Genomic DNA, 22,572 nt, shown 5'->3' on the forward strand with positions numbered 1-22,572 from the left:
CGCTGCCAACATTCTAGTATTTCTTCTAGCTCAGCCTCTGTATCATACTGTGCCTTTACAAATAGTTCACTTTTTTTTTTTTTAATGAAGCCATAGCATGAATGTACTTTAGTTTTTGTTTGTGTTTGGCCACACCACTCAGCATGCGAGATCTTAGTTCCCGGGCCAGCGATGGTACCCACACTCCCTGCAGTGAAAGTGCAGTCTTAACCTCTGGACTGCCAAGGAAGGCCTCCAGTTTACTCTTGAAAATGGAAATGCTAGTCATTGTCACTAATATTATGTTACCCGATAGTTTGAAAGTTTCGATTCTTTTTTATTTGGCTCTGTTAGCGTAAGAAGTAAAACAACAACATCAACAGCTAAAATTACCCTTGAAATTGGGGCCTGTTATGATGGTTCCTAATTTTTTTCAACTGCACAGTAAAAACCATTGTCACAAACTGTATCAGTAAATTGAACTTCCTCCTGAAAGGTCAAGGAAAATGGAAGTTTATGTTGAAGTAGGAGAACCATTCAGAGCTATTAAGGATTTGATGATATAATTCTAAGTGCTTCCTCCTAATAACGGCCTTAAATTTCAGTTCCCTAGCCACTAACTAGTACACACGCAGATGGAGTGTTTGAGTAAATAAAGAACATGGAACGTTTTAGTGCTCCATGTCAGGCTCTCAATTTAGCTATCTAAAGGCATTAGAGACATTAAGTGACAGGCACTGCAGTTTTCCATTAGAAAATGCCAAAATTGAATTGCTTTCCACTTTAAGTAAGAAGTTTGAGTCCTGATGCGATTGAAAAGTGTTTCCAATCCCAAAGTAGTAACTTCGTAATTTTAATGGCACAGTGCACTCTAAAACTTCTATAGACTTGATAACTTTCTTTTATATAAACTAACCCTTACAGTTCTGTAGTAAGTGACTTTTAAAGAATGCTTCATAAGAGCAGAAATTTACTCAGCAAATACTAAATAATTTAGTGTTTGATTCACAGAAGTGTTTACTTAATGCACTGTTTCTAGGAGAAGTGTGGTTGGAATTTCAAGTGAAATGGTTTGTAATTTGGTCTTTTTCATTACCTGCAAGGCGTATTCATGTCTTCTCTTATGAAACATTGTAAACATGACACATTATCTGAAAAACTCAACGGTCCACTTTTTTGTGAATTGCACCTTTTCAGGTTTCCCATCGTAGTTCTTTTTCTTTTCTTGGCTTTTCGATGTAGACTTTTACCTTCAGAACTAAGTGTTAGACGTTTTAATTTCTGAATATGACCCAATAGTGAGTGAAGAGTGAACGAGGGAGTTAACAAGTGAGTCTGTATTCATTAACACTTCATCTTTGAATGATAAGAGTTGTGGTCTGTGTAGCTTTTTGAGAGGATGAGCATACTCTGATAAAATTATACTAATTATCTCTTACTGCCAAACCATATGATAAGATGATTGGGGTATATGTGTGTGTACTTGTGCAGCTGGGGGGTTTTTTGGCCTACAAAAAGAAGAATGAGATCCAGCCAAAACCCAAATCAGAACCTTTGGAAAGCTTCCTTACAATCTGATTTCAGCTAATGTCTGCACACTTTAACACATTGTCTAATGCTTAGTGTAAAGACTGGCTGTCAGATTCCTATATGCTATTCTGGGCTGTTACTCACTACAAAGTACTTCATTCTTAGATCCCATGGGTCCTGCTACAGATTTCAGGATTTGCTGCATTAGGGGGAAAAAATGTGTTTTTGCATTAGTATGGCAGGTAAAAAAAGAAAATAGACCATAATGCATTGATAGGAGAACCAGATTTCTGGTTGGCATTGGTCAGTCCAAAACAGACAAATTAGACAGAATTCCTAGAAGAGCACCGATGGTAACTGGAGCATGGGAAAGGCTGACTGATTTCTAAAAGAAGAAGAGAAACAACGTGTTCCATTATGCTTGAAGAGGGGCCAACAGGGAGGGGTATGATAAGCTCTGGTAGGGATGTAAAAACCAAGAGGCACAGAGTGGGCTTGGCATGGCATTGGAAGGATTATCCAGGAATAATGTAATAAAGTCAAGAAAATCCTCAGACATATTAGAGTCTAGCAACAGCTTCATGGGAATGATAGATGTTTTTTCCTTTTTGTTATAGTCACTAGTATGTTGTATTTTTTTTTTTTTTAGATTCCACATACAAGTGATATCAATACAGTATTTATTTGTCTTTCTCTGTCTGACTTATTTCACTTAGCACAATATCCTCCAATCCCATCTGTGTTACTGCAAATGGAAAATTTTCATTCTTTTTATGTCTGAATAGTATTCCATTGTGTGTCTGCATATGTATATACAAACATATATATATATATGTGTGTGTATATATATGTGTGTGTATATATATGTGTGTGTGTGTGTGTGTGTGTGTGTGTGTGTGTATTCTGGCCTGGAGAATTCCATGGACTGTATGGTCCATGGGGTCACAAAGAGTCAGAAATGACTGAGTGACTTTCACTTCACTTCACCCACATATATATCCTTTCTTTATCTTCTCTATTCATCTGTTGATTGACTCTTAGGTTGCTTCCATGTCTTGGCTATTGTAAGTAGTGCTGCTATGAACATTGGAGTGCATGTATCTTTTCAAATGAGCGTTTTCTCCAGGTATATGCCCAGGAGTAGGATTGCTGGATCATACGGTACTTCTCTTTTTAGTTCTTCAGGGAACTTCCATACTGTTTTCCATAGTAGCTGCACCAATTTACATTCTCACCAATAGTGTAGAAGGGTTGCCTTTTCTCCACACCCTGTGCAGCATTTATTATTTGTAGACTCTTGTGTGTGTATACATGTGTTTGTTTTTAAATTTATTTTTAATTGGGGAATAATTGCTTTACAATGTTGTGTTGGTTTCTGATACATCAGATGAATCAACCGTAGGTACACATATTATTTGTAGATTTTTTGTTGATGGGCTTTCTGACTGTTGTGAGGTGATACCTCATTTTTGTTTTGATTTGCATTTCTCTAATAATTAGTGATGTTGAACATCTTTTCCTGTGATTTTTGGCCATTAATATGTCTTCTTTGGAGAAATGTGTATTTAGATCTGCTGATTTTTTGATTGGGTTATTTGCTTGTTGTTGTTTGATATTGAGTTGTGTGAGATTTTTATATATTTTGGATATTAACCCCTTGGCAGTCACATCATTTGCATATATTTTCTCCTATTCTGTAGGTTGTCTTTTTGTTTTGTTTTTTTATGGTTTCCTTTGCTGTGCAAAAACATTCAAGTCTAATTAGATCCCATTTGTTTATTTTTGTTTTTATTTCCTTTGCTTTATGAGACAGATCCAAAGACTATTGCTATAATTTATATCAAAGAGTGTTCTGCTTGTGTATTCTTCTAGGATTTTTATGTTCTTAAATTTGTGTCCTTAATCCATTTTATTTTATATATATGATGTGACATTAATTTTATAAAGAGTGACATTTTAATATCATTCTTTCTAGTTTCCCCAGCACCAGTTACTGAATGAAGAGACTGTCTTTTCTCCATTGTATATTCTTGCCTCCTTTATCATAGATTAATTGGCCATAAATGTGTGAGTTTATTTCTGAGCTCTTTATACTGTTTCATTGATCTATGTGTCTGTTTTTGTGCCAAGATCATACTGTTTTGATTACTTTAGCTTTTACTATAGTCTGAAGCTAGGGAGCATGATGCCTCCAGTTGTGTCCTTTCTCAAGATTGTTGCAGGTAAGTCATAGTCTTTAGTGTTTCCATAAAATTTTTTAAATTATACTTTAGATCTGTGAAAAATCCCCTTGGTATTTTATAGGAATTGCATTGAATCTGTAGATTGCCTTGGGTAGTATGGTCATTTTAACAGTATTAATTATTCCAGTCCTAGAACACAGTATATCTTTCCAGCTGTTTCTGTCATCTTCTGTTTCTTCCGTCAGTATCTTTTAAAAAATACTTAGTTTATTTATCTATTTGGCTGTACTGAATCGTTAGTTGAGGCATGCGAACTCTTAGCTGCAACATGTGAGAGGTAGCTCCCTGGTCAGGGATCTAAGCCAGGCCCCCTGCATTGGGAGCGTGGAGTTAGCCCCTGGACCACCAGAGAAATCCTCCATCAGTATCTTACAGTTTTCCCACTACAGGTCTTTTACCTCCTTGGGTAGGTTTATTCCTAGATATTTTTTTTTATTTTTGATGCAATAGTAAATGAGATTGTTTCCTTAATTTCTTGTTCTGATTTTTCATTGTTAGTGTACAGAAATGCAACAGGTTTCTGTATATTAATTTTGTATCCTGTAACTTTACTGTATTAATTGATGAGTTTGGTAGTTTTCTGGTGGCATCTTTAGGGTTTTCTATGTATAGTATGTCATCTGCAGGAAGAGACCATCTTACACATGAACTAGAATCTGAGAATCCACGTGCTGCCTGGACTTCATCACTATTGATGACTGTTCCTGCCTGGTAGGTGAACCCGTGTCCAATCCCGCCATATAGCAGTCAGCCCCACTCAGACCTCAGTGGAACTCCACATTGGGTTCCCAGGTGGCATATTTGTTTAGTTTATATCCTCTTGCTCAGCCATGGCTCCTAGAACAAACCTCTGGGCTAAGATACATAGGACTAGAGGAGCTGGTGGCATCAGCTCCACATATTATGCTAAAATGTCCCTCTAGGTTTGAATTCTCCATTTCCTAACAGTAACTTCTCTTCAGGGGTCTTGTTCCCTCCATTTCGTCCAGGATACCATGGTCTAGCCTATCAGATCTTCCTCACTTGAAACCTGTGTGAGCAGAGGCTGGGTTTCTGGTTCCTTCTCTCCCAGCAGGCTTTTTTGTTTGTTTGTGTTTTATGTGTTATTTGTGTGGAAAGGATTATAAATCTATTGCAGTGCAGTACCCTATAACCGACTGTGTTAGTTGTGTACCTTGGCTAACTTTGTTGAACTTAAGAAAAAATTGGACTTATGAACACGCTCTTGAAATGGAACTCTTTTGTATGTAGGGAACTCACTGTTGATGTATTTCCAAATAATATATGCATCAAGGAAGAAATCAAAATGAAAATTAGAAAGTATTTTGAACTGAATGAAAATAAAAGCTCAACATTTCAAAATTTGTGAGGTGCTGCTAAAGTATCTAGAGTGAAATGTATAGCTTTCATTAGAAAAGATGAAAGATCTCAGATCAATGAATTCAACTTCCACCTTAGGAGACTGGTAAAGAAGAGCAAATTAAACCCAAAGTAAGCACAAGAAAGGATATAATAATGAGAGCAGAATTCAGTATCATAGAAAACAGAAAGTAATCAACTTAAGCAAAAGCTTGTTCTTTGAGAATATCAATAAAATTGATAAACCTTGAGCCAAAGTGATCAGGAAAAAAAAATAACACAAATTTCTAGTATCTAGAGGGTGAGAGGTGCCATTGGTACAGATTTTACTGATATTAAAGGAAAATAAGGAAATATTATGTGTAACTTTCAGAGAAGGCAATGGCACCCCACTCCAGTACTCTTGCCTGGAAAAGCCCATGGACGGAGGAGCCTGGTAGGCTGCAGTCCATAGGGTCGCTAAGAGTTGGACATGACTGAGCGACTTCACATTCACTTTTCACTTTCATGCATTGGAGAAGGAAATGGCAACCCACTCCAGTGTTCTTGCCTGGAGAATCCCAGGGACGGGGGAGCCTGGTGGGCTGCCGTCTATGGGGTCACACAGAGTCGAACACGACTGAAGCGACTTAGCAGCAGCAGCAGCAGCATGTGTAACTTTATGCCAATAAATTTGACAATAGGTTTTAAATTGAATTTATAATTAAAACTCCAGGCCCTGAAAAGTCTATGGGAACTGATAAGCAAGTTATACAAAGCTGCAGGATACAACATGAATATGCAAAAATAATTTATATATCTATATACTCACAATGAAAAATCAGAAATGTAAGTTAAAAACAAAACCATTGCTAATTGTATTAAAAATATTAATATCTAGTTGTAAATCTGACAAAAGATGTGACCTTGGTTTGTGCAAAGGGTTTTTAGATATGACACCAAAAGCATGCTCCATTAAAGAAAAAATTGCCCACTGGACTTCATCAAATGAAGACTTTCTGCTTTTTGAAAGACATTGATAAGAGAATAAAACGACAAGCTACAGACTTGGAGAAAACATTTGCAAATCACATGCCTGATAGAGTTTTATTAAGAACTTTTATAAAGAATGTTCAAAACTCAGTAATAAGGAAACAACCCAGTATAAAATGGGCAAAGAATCTCTCCAGAGAAAAGGTATGAAAGTGAAAGTGTTAGTCACTTGGTCGTACCCGACTCTTTGCCACCTCATGGACTATAAGCCTACCAGGCTCCTCTGTCCATGGGATTCTCCAGACACGAGTACTGGAGTGGCTGCCATTTCCTTCTCAAGAGGATCTTACTGACTCAGGGATCAAACTCAGGTCTTCTGCACTGCAAGCAGTACCATCTGAGCCACCAGGGAAGCCCCAACACATCACTCAACGTGGGACATGAACCCACGACTCTGAGATCAAATGCTCTACTGAGACAATGGATAGATGACAAATAAGCACATGAAAGATTCTCAATATCTTCAGTCACTGGAGAAAAGCAAACTGAAATCACTGAGAGATGCCACAGTGCACCTATTATAACTACCAAACTTAGAAAGGCTGAACATACCACATGGTGGCAAGGATGGAAAAGAAGTGAACGCTCATCCATTGCCATTGAAAATGTAAAATGGCATAGCCGCTTTAGAAAACAGGGGCTGTTTCTTTATAAGTTAGACTTACACATACCAAATGATCCATCAATTCTATCTCTAGGTGTTTACATGAGAGAAATGAAAGCTTACATTCATACAGAGATTTATACACTAATCCAAAGGAGCTTTATTTATAACAACCCAAAGCTGGAAATACCCAAATATCCATCAGTAGGTGAATGGAGGAGTAGAGAGAGATTGTTAAGGGATGTAAAGAGACTTGGTGGTGAAGAATATGTTGTGTATTGATTGCGATTATGGTTTCAAAACCCATGGATTTTGGTATTTGCGGGCAGTCTTGGAGTCAATTCCAGTGGATACCAAGGGACTGCTATTTTTGGAGAATACATTTTTGGACTTCCCAGGTGACACTAGTGGTAAGGAACCCACCTGCCAGTGCAGGAGACATAAGAGACCCAGGTTCCATCCCTGGGTTGGGAAGATCCCCTGGAGAAGGAAATGGCAACCCACTCCAATATTCTTGCCTGGAGAATCCCATGGACAGAGGAGCCTGGCGGGCTACAGTCCATAGGGTCGCAAAGAGTTGGACACGACTGAAGTGACTTAGTATTGTTTCACAGTTGTGAGTATCTTCCAGAATATGTCAAGATTGCATGCTCTAGGCTATGCAATTTTATGGTGTGTTAAAACTCTTTAAAAAATAAATAAGAAGGCCTTCTGCCTTCTCTGGCAGTCTTGTAGTTAAGACTCCACGCTTCCACTGCAGAGGACATGGGTTCAATCCCTGGTCAAGGAACTAAGATCCCGAATGCCAGGCAATACCGCCAAAAAATTGTTTAAATTTTTTTTAATGAAATAAATACGAATAAAGCCAAAAAGAAAGTAAGACTCCCTATTGAAATTCATACTAGTGTAAACATTACTGGAAAACTGTTGCATGCTAAGTCACTTCAGTCATGTCTGACTCTTGTGACCCCATGGACTGTAGCCTGCCAGGCTCTGCTGTCCATGGGATTTTCCAGGCAGGAATACTGGAGTGAGTTGCCATTTCCTACTCTAGGGGATCTTCCTGACCCCAGGGATCAAACCTACATCTCTTATGTCTCCTGCATTGGCTGGTGGGTTCTTTACCACTAGCCCGACTGTTAGGTAAATTAATTAGATTTTTTTAATTTGTCAGTGGACACTTTTTAAAGCAAAGAACCCCTTTGTAAAAGTAATCTTCACTGTTGAATATATCTTTTTTTTGACTGCTAATGTGATATACTGTATTTCCTTGAAGAGAGTGTACATCCAGTCTGCTGGAGTAATGATAGCACACTTCCACTTCTTTTCAAGAGCCTTTCATGACAGTAGTAGCATTATGGTAGCTGTGCTTTGTCTGAAGTGGTGGAGGCCAATTGCAATAGATAAGTGGCTACATCCACTCCATCATACACAGTCCGTTTAGTTCCCATGTTAAATTACGCATTGTGATTAGATGTTTAACCGCTTGGCGTCTTGGCCAAATTTCAGCCCAGAAACTTAAACACGTGCTTCATCAAGGCAGCATTGCCAATACTTCTGAATGATTCATTTCCTCTTAACACAAAGCTCAGTTAATACTTGCACTGGGACTGAGCATGTGTGAAAGTTCCCTTTCAGTCCACGAACAAAATCAAAACTACCAAGTTTTAAAGTGGGTATGTGTTTTGAGTGTTTGGGGTGTTCCATTAAAAGACCTGGCTTTGTTTCCATTGAGGTTTAAAAAGACGCAGTAAGGGGAAAGGAGAAAAGTCAGCCATAGAACACAACTTTCCAGATGTTTTATGAGTTCACGGTGCTGAGCCTAAGATGCTAACAGGCAGTTCTGCGCCTTTTAGCCTGGCTCCATCAGGGTAGTGGTTCACAGGAGGTCAGCATGCTTTCTCACCGTCTCTCTGACTTGGGGAGCCGCGATGACCCAAGCTGGCTTGCTCTCTTTCAGGGTGTGAACGGCATGTCTGTGGATGAGAAGCCTGACTCCCCCATGTATGTGTATGAGTCCACAGTCCACTGCGCCAACATCCTCCTGGGCCTCAATGACCAGCGCAAAAAGGATATTCTCTGTGACGTGACCCTGATCGTGGAAAGGAAGGAGTTCCGGGCCCACCGAGCTGTGCTGGCCGCATGCAGTGAATACTTCTGGCAGGCGCTGGTTGGACAGACGAAAAATGATTTGGTGGTCAGCTTGCCCGAGGAGGTACAGTACTTTGGTTTGTTCGTGTGGTTGCTAATAGAGGCCTGTTGACTGGGAGGTGGACCTGGAAGGTGGGCGCAGTGTCACATCCCCACTCGCGGGTTGATGATCAAGTTACCCACATGTTCGGTTTGTGGCTGAGCCGGTTTCTATTTGATGCATTTCAAGTCTCGGAAGCATGAATCTGAACCTCACCTGTGGCTCGCAGCCTCTCATAGTTTCTAGTTCACTTACTCTTCGGGTTTTGAGTCGTTTGACCAAAGTTTAGTACAATCCTAGATGTGGGATCTGAATCACTGGGACTGTTGCTATGATTTTCTCTTTCAAATGGTTGAAGGAACACTCGACTTCCCTTGAGAGTAAAAGAATGAAAGCATTCACAGCAGCTTCCTTGCCCAGGGGGCAAAGTAAAAGCAAGCCGTCGTTTTCACAGTTAATATAGTAAGATTCTAAGAAGTGTAAACTGCTTTTCTCACCATTGTTGAAAATACCCTACTCAGGTTTCTTAATTACTTTGGGGAGTCCAGTCACTTCTGTACCTTGGGGACACTAGTAGATGTACTTGCTCTGTCCAGAGATGATACTCAATTGACTAGTTTGAGCTGCCGGCACTCAAAAGATGGGCTTCATGCTGACAGACCATTAAATTGGTCACCCCTTTGAACTGCATATGCTGTTTCTCTTCTTCCATCATCCTGACTCCTCTTCATTTTTGTGGGACTAAGAGTAACACTGAGCAGCCTTAGGCTTTGTGTTCAGGCCAGAATCGTTTCCTATGCACCACCAACACTAGGGCCACTGACAGTTGCACAGGCTGTGCACTGCACAACTCACATCCATAGTCTGCACAAAGAGAGCCCCAGAGTTGTGCCGTGATCCACAGAGCAGCTCTTCACAGCACTCCTAGGAGACACCAAGGACCCAGTCACTCTGAGGGAATGATGGGTAGAACTAGCTTTAAGTCCCAGAGGTCATAAATCCAGTGCCTCCAGAGGCCTAGAAATCATATAAATGAATAAAGCAGGTTGTATATAAAAAGTGGGCTTCCCTTGTGGCTCAGACAGTAAAGAATCTGCCTGCAATGTGGGAGACCTGGGTTTGATCCCTGGGTTGGGAAGATGCCCTGTTGAAGGCAACAGCTACCCACTCCAGTATTCTGGCCTGGAGAATTCCATGGACTAGGGTTACAAAGAGTCGGACACGACTGAATGACTTTCATTATATAAGAAGTAGGCAACGGTGAAGCAAGCACCTGCTCTGCAGAAGGACATTCAAGTTCAACCTAAGAAACAAACATACACACTACTATATACAAAATATAAAATAGATAAACAGCAAGGAAGCTAGGGGAGCTTATTGATACTAGTCAAAATAGACTTTAAGACAACATTATTTGCACAGGGAGCTAGATTCAATATTTTATAATAACTTATAATGGAAAAGAATCTGATAAAGAATATAGGTACATATATATTCCTATATATAAACCTGAAACACTTTGTTATACACCTGAAACAATTTAAATCAACTGTTTTTCAACTTTTAAAAGTCGCTCTATACCCCCCCCCCCAAAAAAACAAAATAGACAGGGAGTCAGAGGGATCACCAGATCCAGTCCCCTGTTAAGCAATGTCTGCAAAGCAGGAGAGTGGCCAGCTGGCAGAGTGAGGGTGACGTAGCAGTTTCACATGAATATTCTTTGTTATGTGCCCATGTGAAAGGCTCCGTTACTCACACCCCTGGCAAGAGGATAACTAAAAAGGTGCCAGTACCAGATGCCAAAGAGCCAATCAGCTGAAGGCCCTGTAATCGGGGCTGGGGTCGGGAGGGACGTTTATGTGCCAAGTCAAGGCCAAGGAGAGGCGGCTGCCTGGTGACTAGTGATCCTGAGCTGGACTGTCCTCGTCTGTGTTAATGGGCAGCTACTTAATCCATCATGAGGTGATAGGATAAATATAAAAGTCTCCATTTAAACTGGTAGGACTTCATCAAATGTAAGACTCTTTCTTCGTCTCTAGAGGGGCGGGTGTCAAGAATGCCTTTTGAATTTACTTTCGCTCTAGAATTCTCTGAAAATATCTAACAAGAATCCCACTTATCCAGAACAGTTTTGGGGAGGGGGTGGAGTTTACAGTTAATTTACTATCTGTATCTGTTTGAGAACCACCTAATTTATGTTTTTCACTGCTTTTAAAAAGTTAGATTTTAAAATATATTTACAAATGAAAACCATATTTTACATAATTTAGTCTCTCTTCTATGACTGCTGACCATATCTTAAAACTCCCTGGACCCTGTCCCTTATAAGCCCTGGCCTCCCCCTATCCCAGTAAGCTCTGTAATCCTCATCTAGTCCCTTAACCTCTCTGAGCCCCAGTTCTTACCTGTAAAAACCCCTAAAATTCTGAAGTCCTTAAATTATGTATCATAATACAATGCCAAGGCAGTAAAGCCTAACCTAAAAGTTTCTTTTTAGGTCAAATCCCTGATGATCACTTATTTCCTTGGCACTGGGCACTGTAGTCAGGCACACTGTAGAGATGTCACACAAAAATCTGCTGTTGGAACTTTTCGGTTGTTTGTGTTCCAGTTAAGTGAGAATCTACTAAAATGCTGATTTTCTTCTTTCTAGTTGTGTGAAATGATTTCTGCCCCTGTGTCATCTGCATTTCCAAATCATTAAAACGTTCTGGTTATTTATGCGCCTGAAACCTTCAGATATAACTAAACTTTTTTTTTTTTTCCTTCCTATGATATGTGAATTCATGTTGTCAGTAACCCAGCTCTAAGCATCTCGCTGATGGGCATACGAGCAAACCCCCATGGCATTTTCCTTTATGGGTCTGCAATTTTTTTCTGATACCCCCTTCCAAAGCCTGTCCCTCTGCTCAGAGCCCCTCCTGTGGCCCCAAGCACCGGGCATTGTTTTCTCTCCTTGCTGTGTGGACACTGCAAGGTCCTTGCAGGCTCAAAGATCATTGTCCTACTTAGCTCAGTGAATGACTTCATAGAATTTGAATTAAGTGGTGAATAAACATCACAAACACTACCTTGAAAAGTAGCTGCCTGGAACTCACTGGCATTTGGTTCCTATGATGTAAGAAAAAGCATTTCATTAGCTCCTTGGAAATCTTCATCATAATCCATCATGGTCAGATCACCTTCTGGCCCTTGTCCCAGCCTTGTTCTCACTCAGCTCACTTCTGTGCTCTCGGCCGGCCAGCCACTGAGCTCCTCATGGACCTGCATGGCCAAATCCAAAAGCTCCATCTTTGGCTAGGAAATCTCCAGATACAAACTGCTACCCCTCCCACTGCCCTGCTTAGTCGGCTTAGGCCAGACCCGGCTCCGGCCTGCAGCTGCTGTCCACTTGCGCAATTCTAGCCCCAAACCCTGACCCTTGACGGGCAGCACCATTACCTGCAGAGTTGAGCCCACCACAGGACCAGTGTAGTCTCTCAACTGAAAGGGGCCTCCTGGAAGTCAAAGAGTCAAGAAATTGTCTTCCTTTTTTTTCCCTCCCCTAAAATGGAATGACAGATAGCCCCTAGGATTTGTGTGACTTGAGTGTTGGCTCCTCATTGCAAAGCACATCCAGGAATGTGTGTTAGCATCCCCTAGTTAGCAAAGACTAGGGGATAAGGCGTTGTCCTTAGTGCTTTCATTCAACAACGAAACAGATCATCTGATGTATAATAGTAAGCGTATTTCGAGTTAAGAGATGAAGAGAAAGTGGTTGATGGGCCAAGCATGGCTAGGCCGTTCTTGCTATGTTGGCAAGGATGTGGAGAAAGGGAAACCTTTGTGCACTGTCGTGGGAATGTAAATTAGTAGAGCCATTGTGGAAAATAGTATGGAGGTGCCTCAAAAAGTTAAAAATAGTAGAACTACCATGCAATCCAGCAGTCCCACTTCTGAGTCTATATCCAAAGGAAATGAAATCACTATCTCAAAGAGCTATATGCACTCCCGTGTTCACTGCAGCATGATTCACAGCAGCCAAAATCTGGAAGCAACCTAAGTGTCTGTCAACAGATGATGGATAAAGAAGATGAGGCCTGTATGTAAATACACACATACATACACATAAGAGAATATTATCTAGCCTTAAAAAACAAATGTTTGTGGCAACATGGATAAACATGGAGGACATTATATTAAGTGAAATAAGCCATACCGAGAAAGACAAATATTGCATATTCTCACTTATTTGTGGCATCTAAGGAAAAAAGTCAAACTCATAGTAACAGAATAAAACGGTGGTTACCAGAAGCTGAGGGGCAGGGCCAAAGGAGAGATAGTGATCAAAGGGTACAAACTTTCGGTTATAAGATGAATAAGTTCTAGAGACCTAATGTACAGCATGATGGCTGTAGCTAATAATAGTATATGGTATGCTTAAAATTCACCAAGAGAGTAGATCTCAAGAGTTCTCACCACACACCCAAAAATAAAAGATAGCTATGGGAGGTGACAGATTCGTTCATTTGTTTTTAGTGGTAATCATTTCACAGTGTACACATATATCAAAACATCACATTGTATACCTTAAATATATCCAGTTCTCATTTGCCATCAATAAACAAACAAACAGGATGGAGAGAGGTTATTGCCAAGGCTCTGGTACCTTTCTCTGGGCTTGTTTCCCGGGTTCTCTCTCTCCAGAGAAGGGGAAGGTTCACCCAGGGAATGGCTGTAGGGTAGATGGATGTACGTATGGCCCCTTCAGGCGGACCTTAGGTTTTCATAAGTGTCAATATATTTCAGACTTCTGCTCACTCACTGTCTCTATCTTTTGCTTTTCCTGTATCTTTCACTCTCTCTCTCCCTCCCAATGTTTTGTGACAGATCTTGTTTTGATAGTGCTAAACAATAGGGAAAACTGACCCAAAAGGTTCTGGAAAAAATGGCATTTGTTATGAAGTCTCCACCACAGGGTGCAGGAAAGAATGTCCCTGTGTAGTGCTGCTGGGCCCAGAGGCCAGCAGGGAAATGATGGAATCGTCTTGTCTGAAAGTTTTTAGCAGTAATGAAAGCCCTTAATGTTCCTGGAATGGCTTAGGCCCAGTTTTTTAAAGAAGCAATAAGACAGGCATGATTATCTTTGAACAGTGCTTTCAGGATGTCATACTACAGAAAGTGCTCCGTGCTGGATGAGCATAGGATGCCCACAGCGTTCTGAGCCCGAGAGTGATTCTTGCGGGGGTGGGGGAGGTCTCTAGAACGTGGCCTGACCAAGAAACGCAAAGCGCTCCCCCACCCCGAAGCACAGAGCCAGCCCTTTGGCATCCACTCATCTATCGCCTAGACGAACCTCTCAGGTAGAGTAGGCCAGTTTTAGGAACTGAGGAGCATCAACCATGAGGGGCTGGGAAAACCACAATCAGGATGTTGGCACTAACTGCACATGGGGTCTTGAGCAGGTCAGTCAACCTCCGTGAGCTTCTGTTTCCTCACTCATTCATTCATTTATTCATTCATCCTATAGATGTAAATCAAAGGCTGTACCAGGAGACAGCGTTCTAGGTGCTGGATGAACCTAGTAAACACAACAGAGCTGATATTCCAGTAAGGGAGAAGGAGAGAGAAAATAAATAAATGCAACATGGACTTTGTTAGATGCCACTGAGGAAAGTAAAACAGGGAAAGGGGTTAAGGATCATCAGGGTTCAGATATTGCCATTCTAAATAGGGTGGTCAGGAAAGGCCTGATGGAAGGATGACTTTTTTTAAATGTATTTATTTATTTTATATTTGGCCGCATTGGGTCTTAGTTGCAGTTCGTGGGAGCACATGGGATCTTAGCTGCGATGCTAACACTTCTCTCTCAGTTGTGGCGCCCTGGGCTTAGTCACTGCGAGGCATGTGGGACCTTCTCTGACCAGAAATCGAACCTGTGTCTACTGCCTTGGAAGGTGGATTCTTAACCACTGGACCACGAGGGAAGTCCCTGGGGGGTGATTTTTGTATAAACGCCTGAAAAAGGTGAGGGAGACAGCCATGCTGACCTGTGGAGGAAGAGTGATCCAGGTGGAAGGAATGGCAAGGAAGAGGCCCTGGGGCTAGAACGGCCTGGCCTGTTTGACACACAGCAGCAACACAATGGCACCCCACTCCAGTACTCTTGCCTGGAAAACCCCATGGGCGGAGGAGCCTGGTAAGGCTGCAGTCCATGGGGTCGCTAAGAGTCGGACACGACTGAGCAACTTCACTTTTACTGTTCACTTTCATGCTTTGGAGAAGGAAATGGCAACCCACTGCAGTGTTCTTGCCTGGAGAATCTCAGGGACGGGGGAGCCTGGTGGGCTGCCGTCTATGGGGTTGCACAGGGTCAGACACGACTGAAGCGACTTAGCAGCAGCAGCAGCAACATGAACAAAGGGTACGTGGAAGGTGGCACAGCAGAGAAGAATCAGGGACAAGCAGGGCGCATTACCTTTCCTTGGAATGAGCTGGGAGGCCATTGGAGGGTTTCACAGGAAAAGATAACTTTGACTGCTGGGTGAGGATGAATTGAAAGAGGACAAGGGCATAGCAAGGAAAGCACTGAAGATGCTGAGGCAGCAAACCAGGCCTGACATGAAAGCCCCGGCCAGGGCGATAGCAGTGGAGTGGTGATCAGTATTAGATTCCGGTAATATTTTTTTTTAAGTTTGCAAACATCTGTTTGTTTGGCTGCGCAGCTTGAGGGATCTTCTGTCTCTGACCAGGGATCAAACCTCGGTCCCATGCAGTAGAAGCATGGGGTCCTAACCACTGGACCACCAGGGAAGTCCCTCTGGTAATATTTTGAAGGTAGAGCTTATGGGATTATTCTGTAGATTAAATACAAGCTGAAAGAGGAAGAGTTAAGGATAACTGCAAGGTTTGGGTAGACTGTTGGGAGGATGAAGTTGCCATTACCTGGGATTGGTGAAAGCCTGAAGGAAATAGGTTTCAGATGGTGTGGGGGCAGGATTAGGAGTTCTGTTTTGTACATATTAGGTCTGAGAAGCTTATTAACATCTAGGTAGAGTTGTCTGCTACACAGCAAGGACATACACATGTCCTACTCTTTGAGACCTCATGGACTGTAGCCCGCCAGACTCCTCTGTCCATGGGATTCTCCAGGCAAGAATACTGGAGTGGGTTGCCATTTCCTTATTCACAGGATCTTCCCTACCCAAGGATCTAACCCAGATCTCTTGCATTGCAGGCAGATTCTTTACCATCTGAGCCACCAGGGAAGCCCTTTCACAGTTGTCTGCTACACAATAAGGTTATACATGACTGAGATTCATGGGCGAAGTCTAGCCCGGAGATAGAATTTTAATACCAGAGTATTGGGGATATTGAAAGTCCCAAGACCACATACAAAGGCCAAATGAGTAAGTATAGATAGGAAAAAAAAAAAAGAGAGAGTGGTCTTAGGATTGATTCTTGAGTCTTTCCAGAACTAAGAGGTCAGAGAGAAAAAGAGGAGGCGATAGGGTAAACCAAGAAAGAGCAGCTATTGAAATAGAAAAGCAAAAAAAAAAAAAAGTGTAGTGTGTCAGAAGCCAGGTAATGAAAGTATTTCAAGGTGGAGAGAGTGATCAACTATGTCAGATGAAGTTGATAGTGAGCTAAGGTGAAGGTTGAAAATTGACCATCCAGTAATTTGGAAGCCGTTCATGATTTCGTTGAGCGCTTGGGAAAGCAATAGAAACAAAAACCAGTTGGGTTCTGTTCTAGAGAGAAGAAGAAAAGTATTTGAAGAAGCTCATGTAGGCTATGTTTTTTTTTAAGCCTTTGATTTAAAACAAGTAGAGAGGTGAGCCAGAAACTGGAGGGAAATAGAGTCACAAGAGGTTTTCTTTGGGCTTTTGTTTTCAGTAGGGAGAAATTCCAGCACACTTGCCCCTGAAGATAAAGATTATCAATACTCACTCATATCCAATTTTCCTCTCTTTCCTGCACACACAGGAAGACCACATTCACCGTCAGGTGTGCTGGGTAACTAGATCCAGCCAGTAAAAGGTGAGAGGAAGTCACATGTCACTTCTAGCCTGAGGCAGTTAAGAGTAAGCCTGAACTCTTCATGTTCTTTTGTATCCATTGAACTGGTGTCAGAGAACTCCTAGATGGTGGAACCACAACCTAGATTCTTTTTTTTTTTTTTTCCACAACCTAGATTCTTGAGTCACTGTTGGAGGAGAGCCATCTGACTCAAATTGGACTGTGACATGAATGAGGAATTAACTTGTATGTTAAGGCATTAAGACTTAGTGTGTGTGTGTTTGCACAGCAGAGCTCATCCTGACTCATACTTGGGTGGATGGGAAAGTTCCAAAAGAGAGAGAAAACTTGCTGATATGGGAGACACAAGACTAGTCCCTAAAAGAATTGCTCTTGAGGACTTGAAAGGGGGTAGGATCTCCTGAGCAAGTGGGAATACTCAACTTAGCAAGGTTCATCCTTCAAAAATTGATGGAGTTGAACTGGATGATCCCTGGCTACCTAGCCTAGGCGACAAGTTGATGGTCTTTGAATTTTTCTAGATTCCTACCAGAGGGAGAGGAAAAAAAATCCTGTAAGTCAGAAAGAGAGGCAAGATGTTTGGATTGAGAGGTAGGGAAAGACCAGGGAGATGGGAGGCAGATTGGTCTGGAAAGGAGAGAATCATTCGGCTTCAGAAGAGATGTGAGCTCACTTCTCTTCTCTTTGTAAATCCTCCCTGACCTTTTGGAGATGGTCTTACGAGAGTTCACAGATGACAGCTCAAGAGCTGTAGAACCCCTGGGCTATTTGATAACCTAGAACACAGACAGCTTGTAGAAAATGTACATGATCACTACTCTATAACCATTTCAGAAGTATCTTGAAAAAAATTATTTTCATTTAATGACCTCAATATCCATGTTACTCCCTGCATACGCAGGGAATAACAATACTGGGCAACAGTTTGCCTTTCAAGTCTGCTCTTCAGATTAATGAAATGTGATAAGTTAAACTTCTTGGAAGGATGGTGCTATATAGACAGTAGATGTTATTATTCCCCTAGAAGGAAAGCACAACCTTCTCTGATGAAATGACTCTTACCTCAGGGTCCTCATTAAAAGCTGTGGTGCAATTTTCCAAGTTGCATTAGTGAGACTTGGCAGCAGATGAAAAAAAAAAGCGAATAAATAATAAGTCAAAATATCCCAGGTAACTACTTGCTGGCAAGTAAGAAGTTTTCAAGTCCTAGAATCATGCTGATAATTTTGAACTGCCTGAAGGCAGAACATATTTATAGTTACACAGAGGTGACTTCCAGCCCTGAAATCTGGGCCTCCGTCTCCGATGGGGATACAATAAAAGCAAAGGCAGAAAATGGGGTGCTAATACTATTGTGATTCCATCTCTGAAGGCTGCTTAGTGGCACTGCCACAGAGGGAAGGAAATCTGGGGTGAAAATAGCCACAGCAATAGCTAATTTTAAAACTGAAATAGATAAGCTATTTCCAAACCTCTTACATTTTCTAAATCCTGAGGCCAGTAAGTCCTATTTAAAGAACTTTAAGCAGAGATGTGTTCCTCTTTTGGCATAGTAGAAGGAGTTAAGTAGACAAAAAACTAAGACCTGTCTAAGAATTATTTTTAAGTGACCTGATTTCAAAGCCAGTTTTAAGACTTTCTTTGACTATACCTATTTCCTCCTGTATAATGTAGGATGAAAACGGTCATCAACATTTTAAAATAGGTCCATTTATAAAACCTTTGACAGTAAAGTTGTTTGAATTAAATTTTGTAGAAGTAGTTTCCAGTGTATCTATTCATTTTAAAACTCTTCTCTTTATATGAATTAAACATCCGGTACATTTCTTTCTTTGCCCTGTTATGGAATCTCTTAGCTATTTCAATTAAAATTAGTATTAGCTTTAAAGACAAGAGTTCAGAGCTATAAAGTTCTTCACTTGATCAGGAATCAGAAGTATTATTTTTCTCATATTTAATCATAGAACCCAGGCCTTTAACAGGATACTTAATTAAACTTTTAATTCATGATAAGAAGTTAAATAGCACTTGGGACGGTTTTTTCAAAATTATTTCCACTTCCCATCCAGCTTACCCTCAAAAAAAAAAAGGTGTGATAGACATAATAGCCGTCAGCCAGGGGTATTATACGTCATGCCAACACGAGCTGGCAGCAAGCCATTGTCCAATTAGCATGGCTTTATCGATGTAGAGTAATCACTCTTGAGTACAGGGTTGAGTCACTCATGGTGTAGTGGTACTTCACTTGAGCCAGTGCTTCTTAGAATAGGTTTCTTGTTCACTGTTATTACCTGCCCTCCTTTGCCAATAAAAGCACAGGACCATTTAGACTGAAAGCCGAACAGGAGAGAAACATTGATTATAGATCTCATTTCTCGTTGCTTCCTGAAAACTGAGATTGCAATTAAACAGTGAAAGCATGGTGTGTTTTTTAAATGAGTTACAAGAAAATACAGTTTCCACACCAAAATACTCAGAGTTGGAATCCAAGAATCGGTTTTGATTTTGTCTTTTCTTTGGCAGCTCTACCACTTGGCGCAAATGGGAGGATATCAGTAAAATTACCTAATCATTTTAATGGATTTACATTCCATTCAGAAACTTGGAATGTCCCCACACGTCTTCAGGTTTCGGCTCTATTGTCAGAGTGTCCGTGACATTTCTGGAGGTGTTCTATACAAGCAGACAACTTTGGAAAGGAACCCTTCTTATGGTGAGAACACCTGGAATCTTGGTTGGACGAGTTGTCAACCAGGAAATTGATTCAGAAAATTCCTGAATAAAAGGGAGCATATCCAGGCGTTGTAGTGGTGTGTGGTTTTCAGTAGAAAAGGCTGTTCTTAGAAACACAAAGACAGTAAAATAGTTGTTGGCATTCATCAGTAAATACCTTTCTGTTTCTTTTCTTGTTTGTTTGGGTTCTTAACCAAATCACAGACCAGACAAAGGAGTAGATTGGTTTTGCTTTCAGGGAGCAAGTAAACAATGGCACTTTTGGTTTCCTGATACTTCAGAAGTGTTCTTTTTTTCATTTACTTGGTACGCATAGTAAAATCTTTCATTGTGCCATCGACTCCTCAAGTATGTTGACAGTCTCTCTCACTGACATTGGCACCTCTTCCGAGCTCACTGATGATGCAGTGAGCTTTCCTGTCTGAGCTGGACTTCTGTGTGCAGCCTGGCAAAGGCTGTGTGTGAAAAAGTGAGAGCGTTCAGCACCCTGGGTGGGATGGAGCCAGGCTCTCAATGTGAGCACGTTTCTTGACTGATTGGCAGCACAGAGAACTGGCAGCTGTTCCCAAGCAAGCCAAAAAGTTGGCCCGGGGATGGGGAAAAAAAAAAAAAAGGCTGGGATTTAGCCAGCAAAAGATTCCTGAGTTTAGAAGGAAATCAAAGGAAGGATACGAGGTCACAATTACAGGCCTCCGGCTTGTTGAAGTAATGATATCATTCTGTCTTCTGCTGTATAGAGAAGAGTATTAAATAAATGTCATCGCTACTCATTTTTTCCCGATTCTTTATTTCTGAGTCTCCATTTTTGTTCTCTTGGTTTGTTTATTTTTTTATTTCTCCAGATGCAAAACCGAATGACAGGTTATTATTCCTAGAAGTAGTATAGGGATGATGCTATTTGCAGAGGTGGCATCAGTGACCAGAAATAGGGAAAATAGAGCAGGTCTCGGAGAGTGCGGCCGCATGCACGAGTGCCAAGCTGTGCAGAATGGCACAGGTTCAGATGGAGTTACGTACCCTCTGACTTCTCACAACGTATCTACTACTCTTAGTTTATTACTTACTAAAAGAGAAGGGTGGGGAAAACGGGGAAGTTCCTAAAAGACCAGGAAAATGTCTGCTGAGAGAGAGGATCCTCAAGGGTCTCGCTCTGTAATGATAAGAGTCTTGTGCCACGTGAGACATCGTCGCATTCGCTGTCATTCTTCCTCCCAAGGAATACCCTAGACTATGTGAGAATATTCTTTCTGCCAAGCAGAGCTGTTGTGTCCCAGGAATTAAGTGGTACCCTACAACTAGGAAGGTGGGAAGATTAAAAATCTGGACTTCCAAGATTCAGGGTAAAAAATATGCAGGGTTCTAAGAGAAGATGTTTGAAGCACACCTTTTGTAACTCTGGGGATTTGGGTGGCAGGTGACTAAAATCCTTCAGATTTGTAGGATATTCATGGGGCGAGATGAGATGACCTTTCCTTTTCTGTTCAACAGTCACTCCTTGCCTCCTGTTTGAGGCTATTTCGGTAGACGTTGACCAGATGTTCTTACTCGCCAGCAGAAGAAATAGTATCCTGGCTACATGTAGGGGATCTCAGCTCTTTTCAAGGAAATTTTTATAATAGTGCAAGATGCTGGACACTGGGGTAGGGTAGAAGCAAACACAGAATCACCTCCAGAGATGTGTGTGTGTGTTTAAAGGACAAATGGGTCCTTTAAGCCTTTAAGATGGCTTAAGGACAGTACTTCATAGAAAAAGAGGAATGGACTTGGGGGCCTTAACTTGGAAATATCAAATAAGACCATCTCCTCCAAAGAGCTTACAGTATATTAATAGTTGAATAATCAAGGCAAACCATAGAAGTCAGAAGGTGTGAACAATTCAAAAGCATTTGTTGTAGATGCCAGGCCACGTGTTAGCCATTGTTTTTGCTGCTGAGGTTCCAATGGGATGGTGGGATAGCATTTTCCTTCCATCTCCTAAAACCAGCTCTCACAGAATTGATCAGACTTTCTCAGGGAATGAGAAGAGAGAAATCCTTCAGGAAAGGATGCTGATGCTACAAAGGTCCCCAAAGAGGCAGTAACAGGGCCTTGAGGAGTCATCTCTGATTAGCACAAAGGGTAGGTTTGGAGAAGTAATTCAAAATAGGGTCAGATTCCATGGGGCCTTCTATGAAAGAATAAAGTTTAGACAAAGAATTTAATCTTGATTGAGTAGCCAATAGTTGTGAGCCAAAAAGTGAGCCCAAATGGAACATGATAAAAAGAAATTTAAGGAATAGCTGTCTAGCAGTGGAATGTTGGATGGATGGGTTCATAAACTACTCCAGACAAAGGGCACAGTCAGGAGGCTCACCTGGTCCCAACATGAACTGACAATGGTTTGTGCCTGGTGGTGAGCTGAGAGGTCCCGAAAACCGAGCATGGGATTCATCAGTGGAGAGAGAGGCTGTCCAGCCTTCGTGTCTATCTATGGCACTTTATATGTTCACAAGGCACCAAGAGTGCACAGCTGATGATACGGATATGAGGAACACAGGCCCACAGGGCATGGCTGAGACAACTGGGAATTGCTGACCCCTCTGAGAAAAGAGATGGCTTCCCTGGTGGCTTAGCAGTAAAGAATCTGCCTGCCAAGCAGGAGACTCAAGTTCAATCCCTGGTTCAGGAAGATCCCCTGAAGAAGGAAATGGCAACCCACTCCAGTATTCTACCTGCTCCAGTATTCTTACCTGGAGAATCCCATGGACAGAGTAGACTGGAGGGCTATAGTTCATGGGGTCGAAAAGAGTCAGACACAACTGAGCAACTGAACAGCAGCAGCAGCTGAGAAAAGAGAAGAGAAAAAAGGGCAAGGGCTAAGACTGAACTCCTACATTGAAACT

General features: G+C 41.5%; 1 protein-coding gene across 2 annotated transcripts in view; it reads left to right on the plus strand.

Annotated features, from left to right (window-relative positions):
* BACH2 (BTB domain and CNC homolog 2) overlaps window positions 1–22,572 on the plus strand; it is a 390,487-nt gene that overhangs the window by 292,206 nt on the left and 75,709 nt on the right. For both annotated transcript variants that reach the window (XM_027551387.1, XM_027551386.1), the window contains one exon: window positions 8,708–8,962. In XM_027551387.1, coding sequence (XP_027407188.1) covers window positions 8,720–8,962 — 243 coding nt within the window. In that variant the 5' untranslated portion in view covers window positions 8,708–8,719. The remainder of the gene's footprint in view (window positions 1–8,707; window positions 8,963–22,572) is intronic.

Source organism: Bos indicus x Bos taurus, chromosome 9, assembly GCF_003369695.1.
Source record: "Bos indicus x Bos taurus breed Angus x Brahman F1 hybrid chromosome 9, Bos_hybrid_MaternalHap_v2.0, whole genome shotgun sequence".
NCBI lineage: Eukaryota > Metazoa > Chordata > Mammalia > Artiodactyla > Bovidae > Bos > Bos indicus x Bos taurus.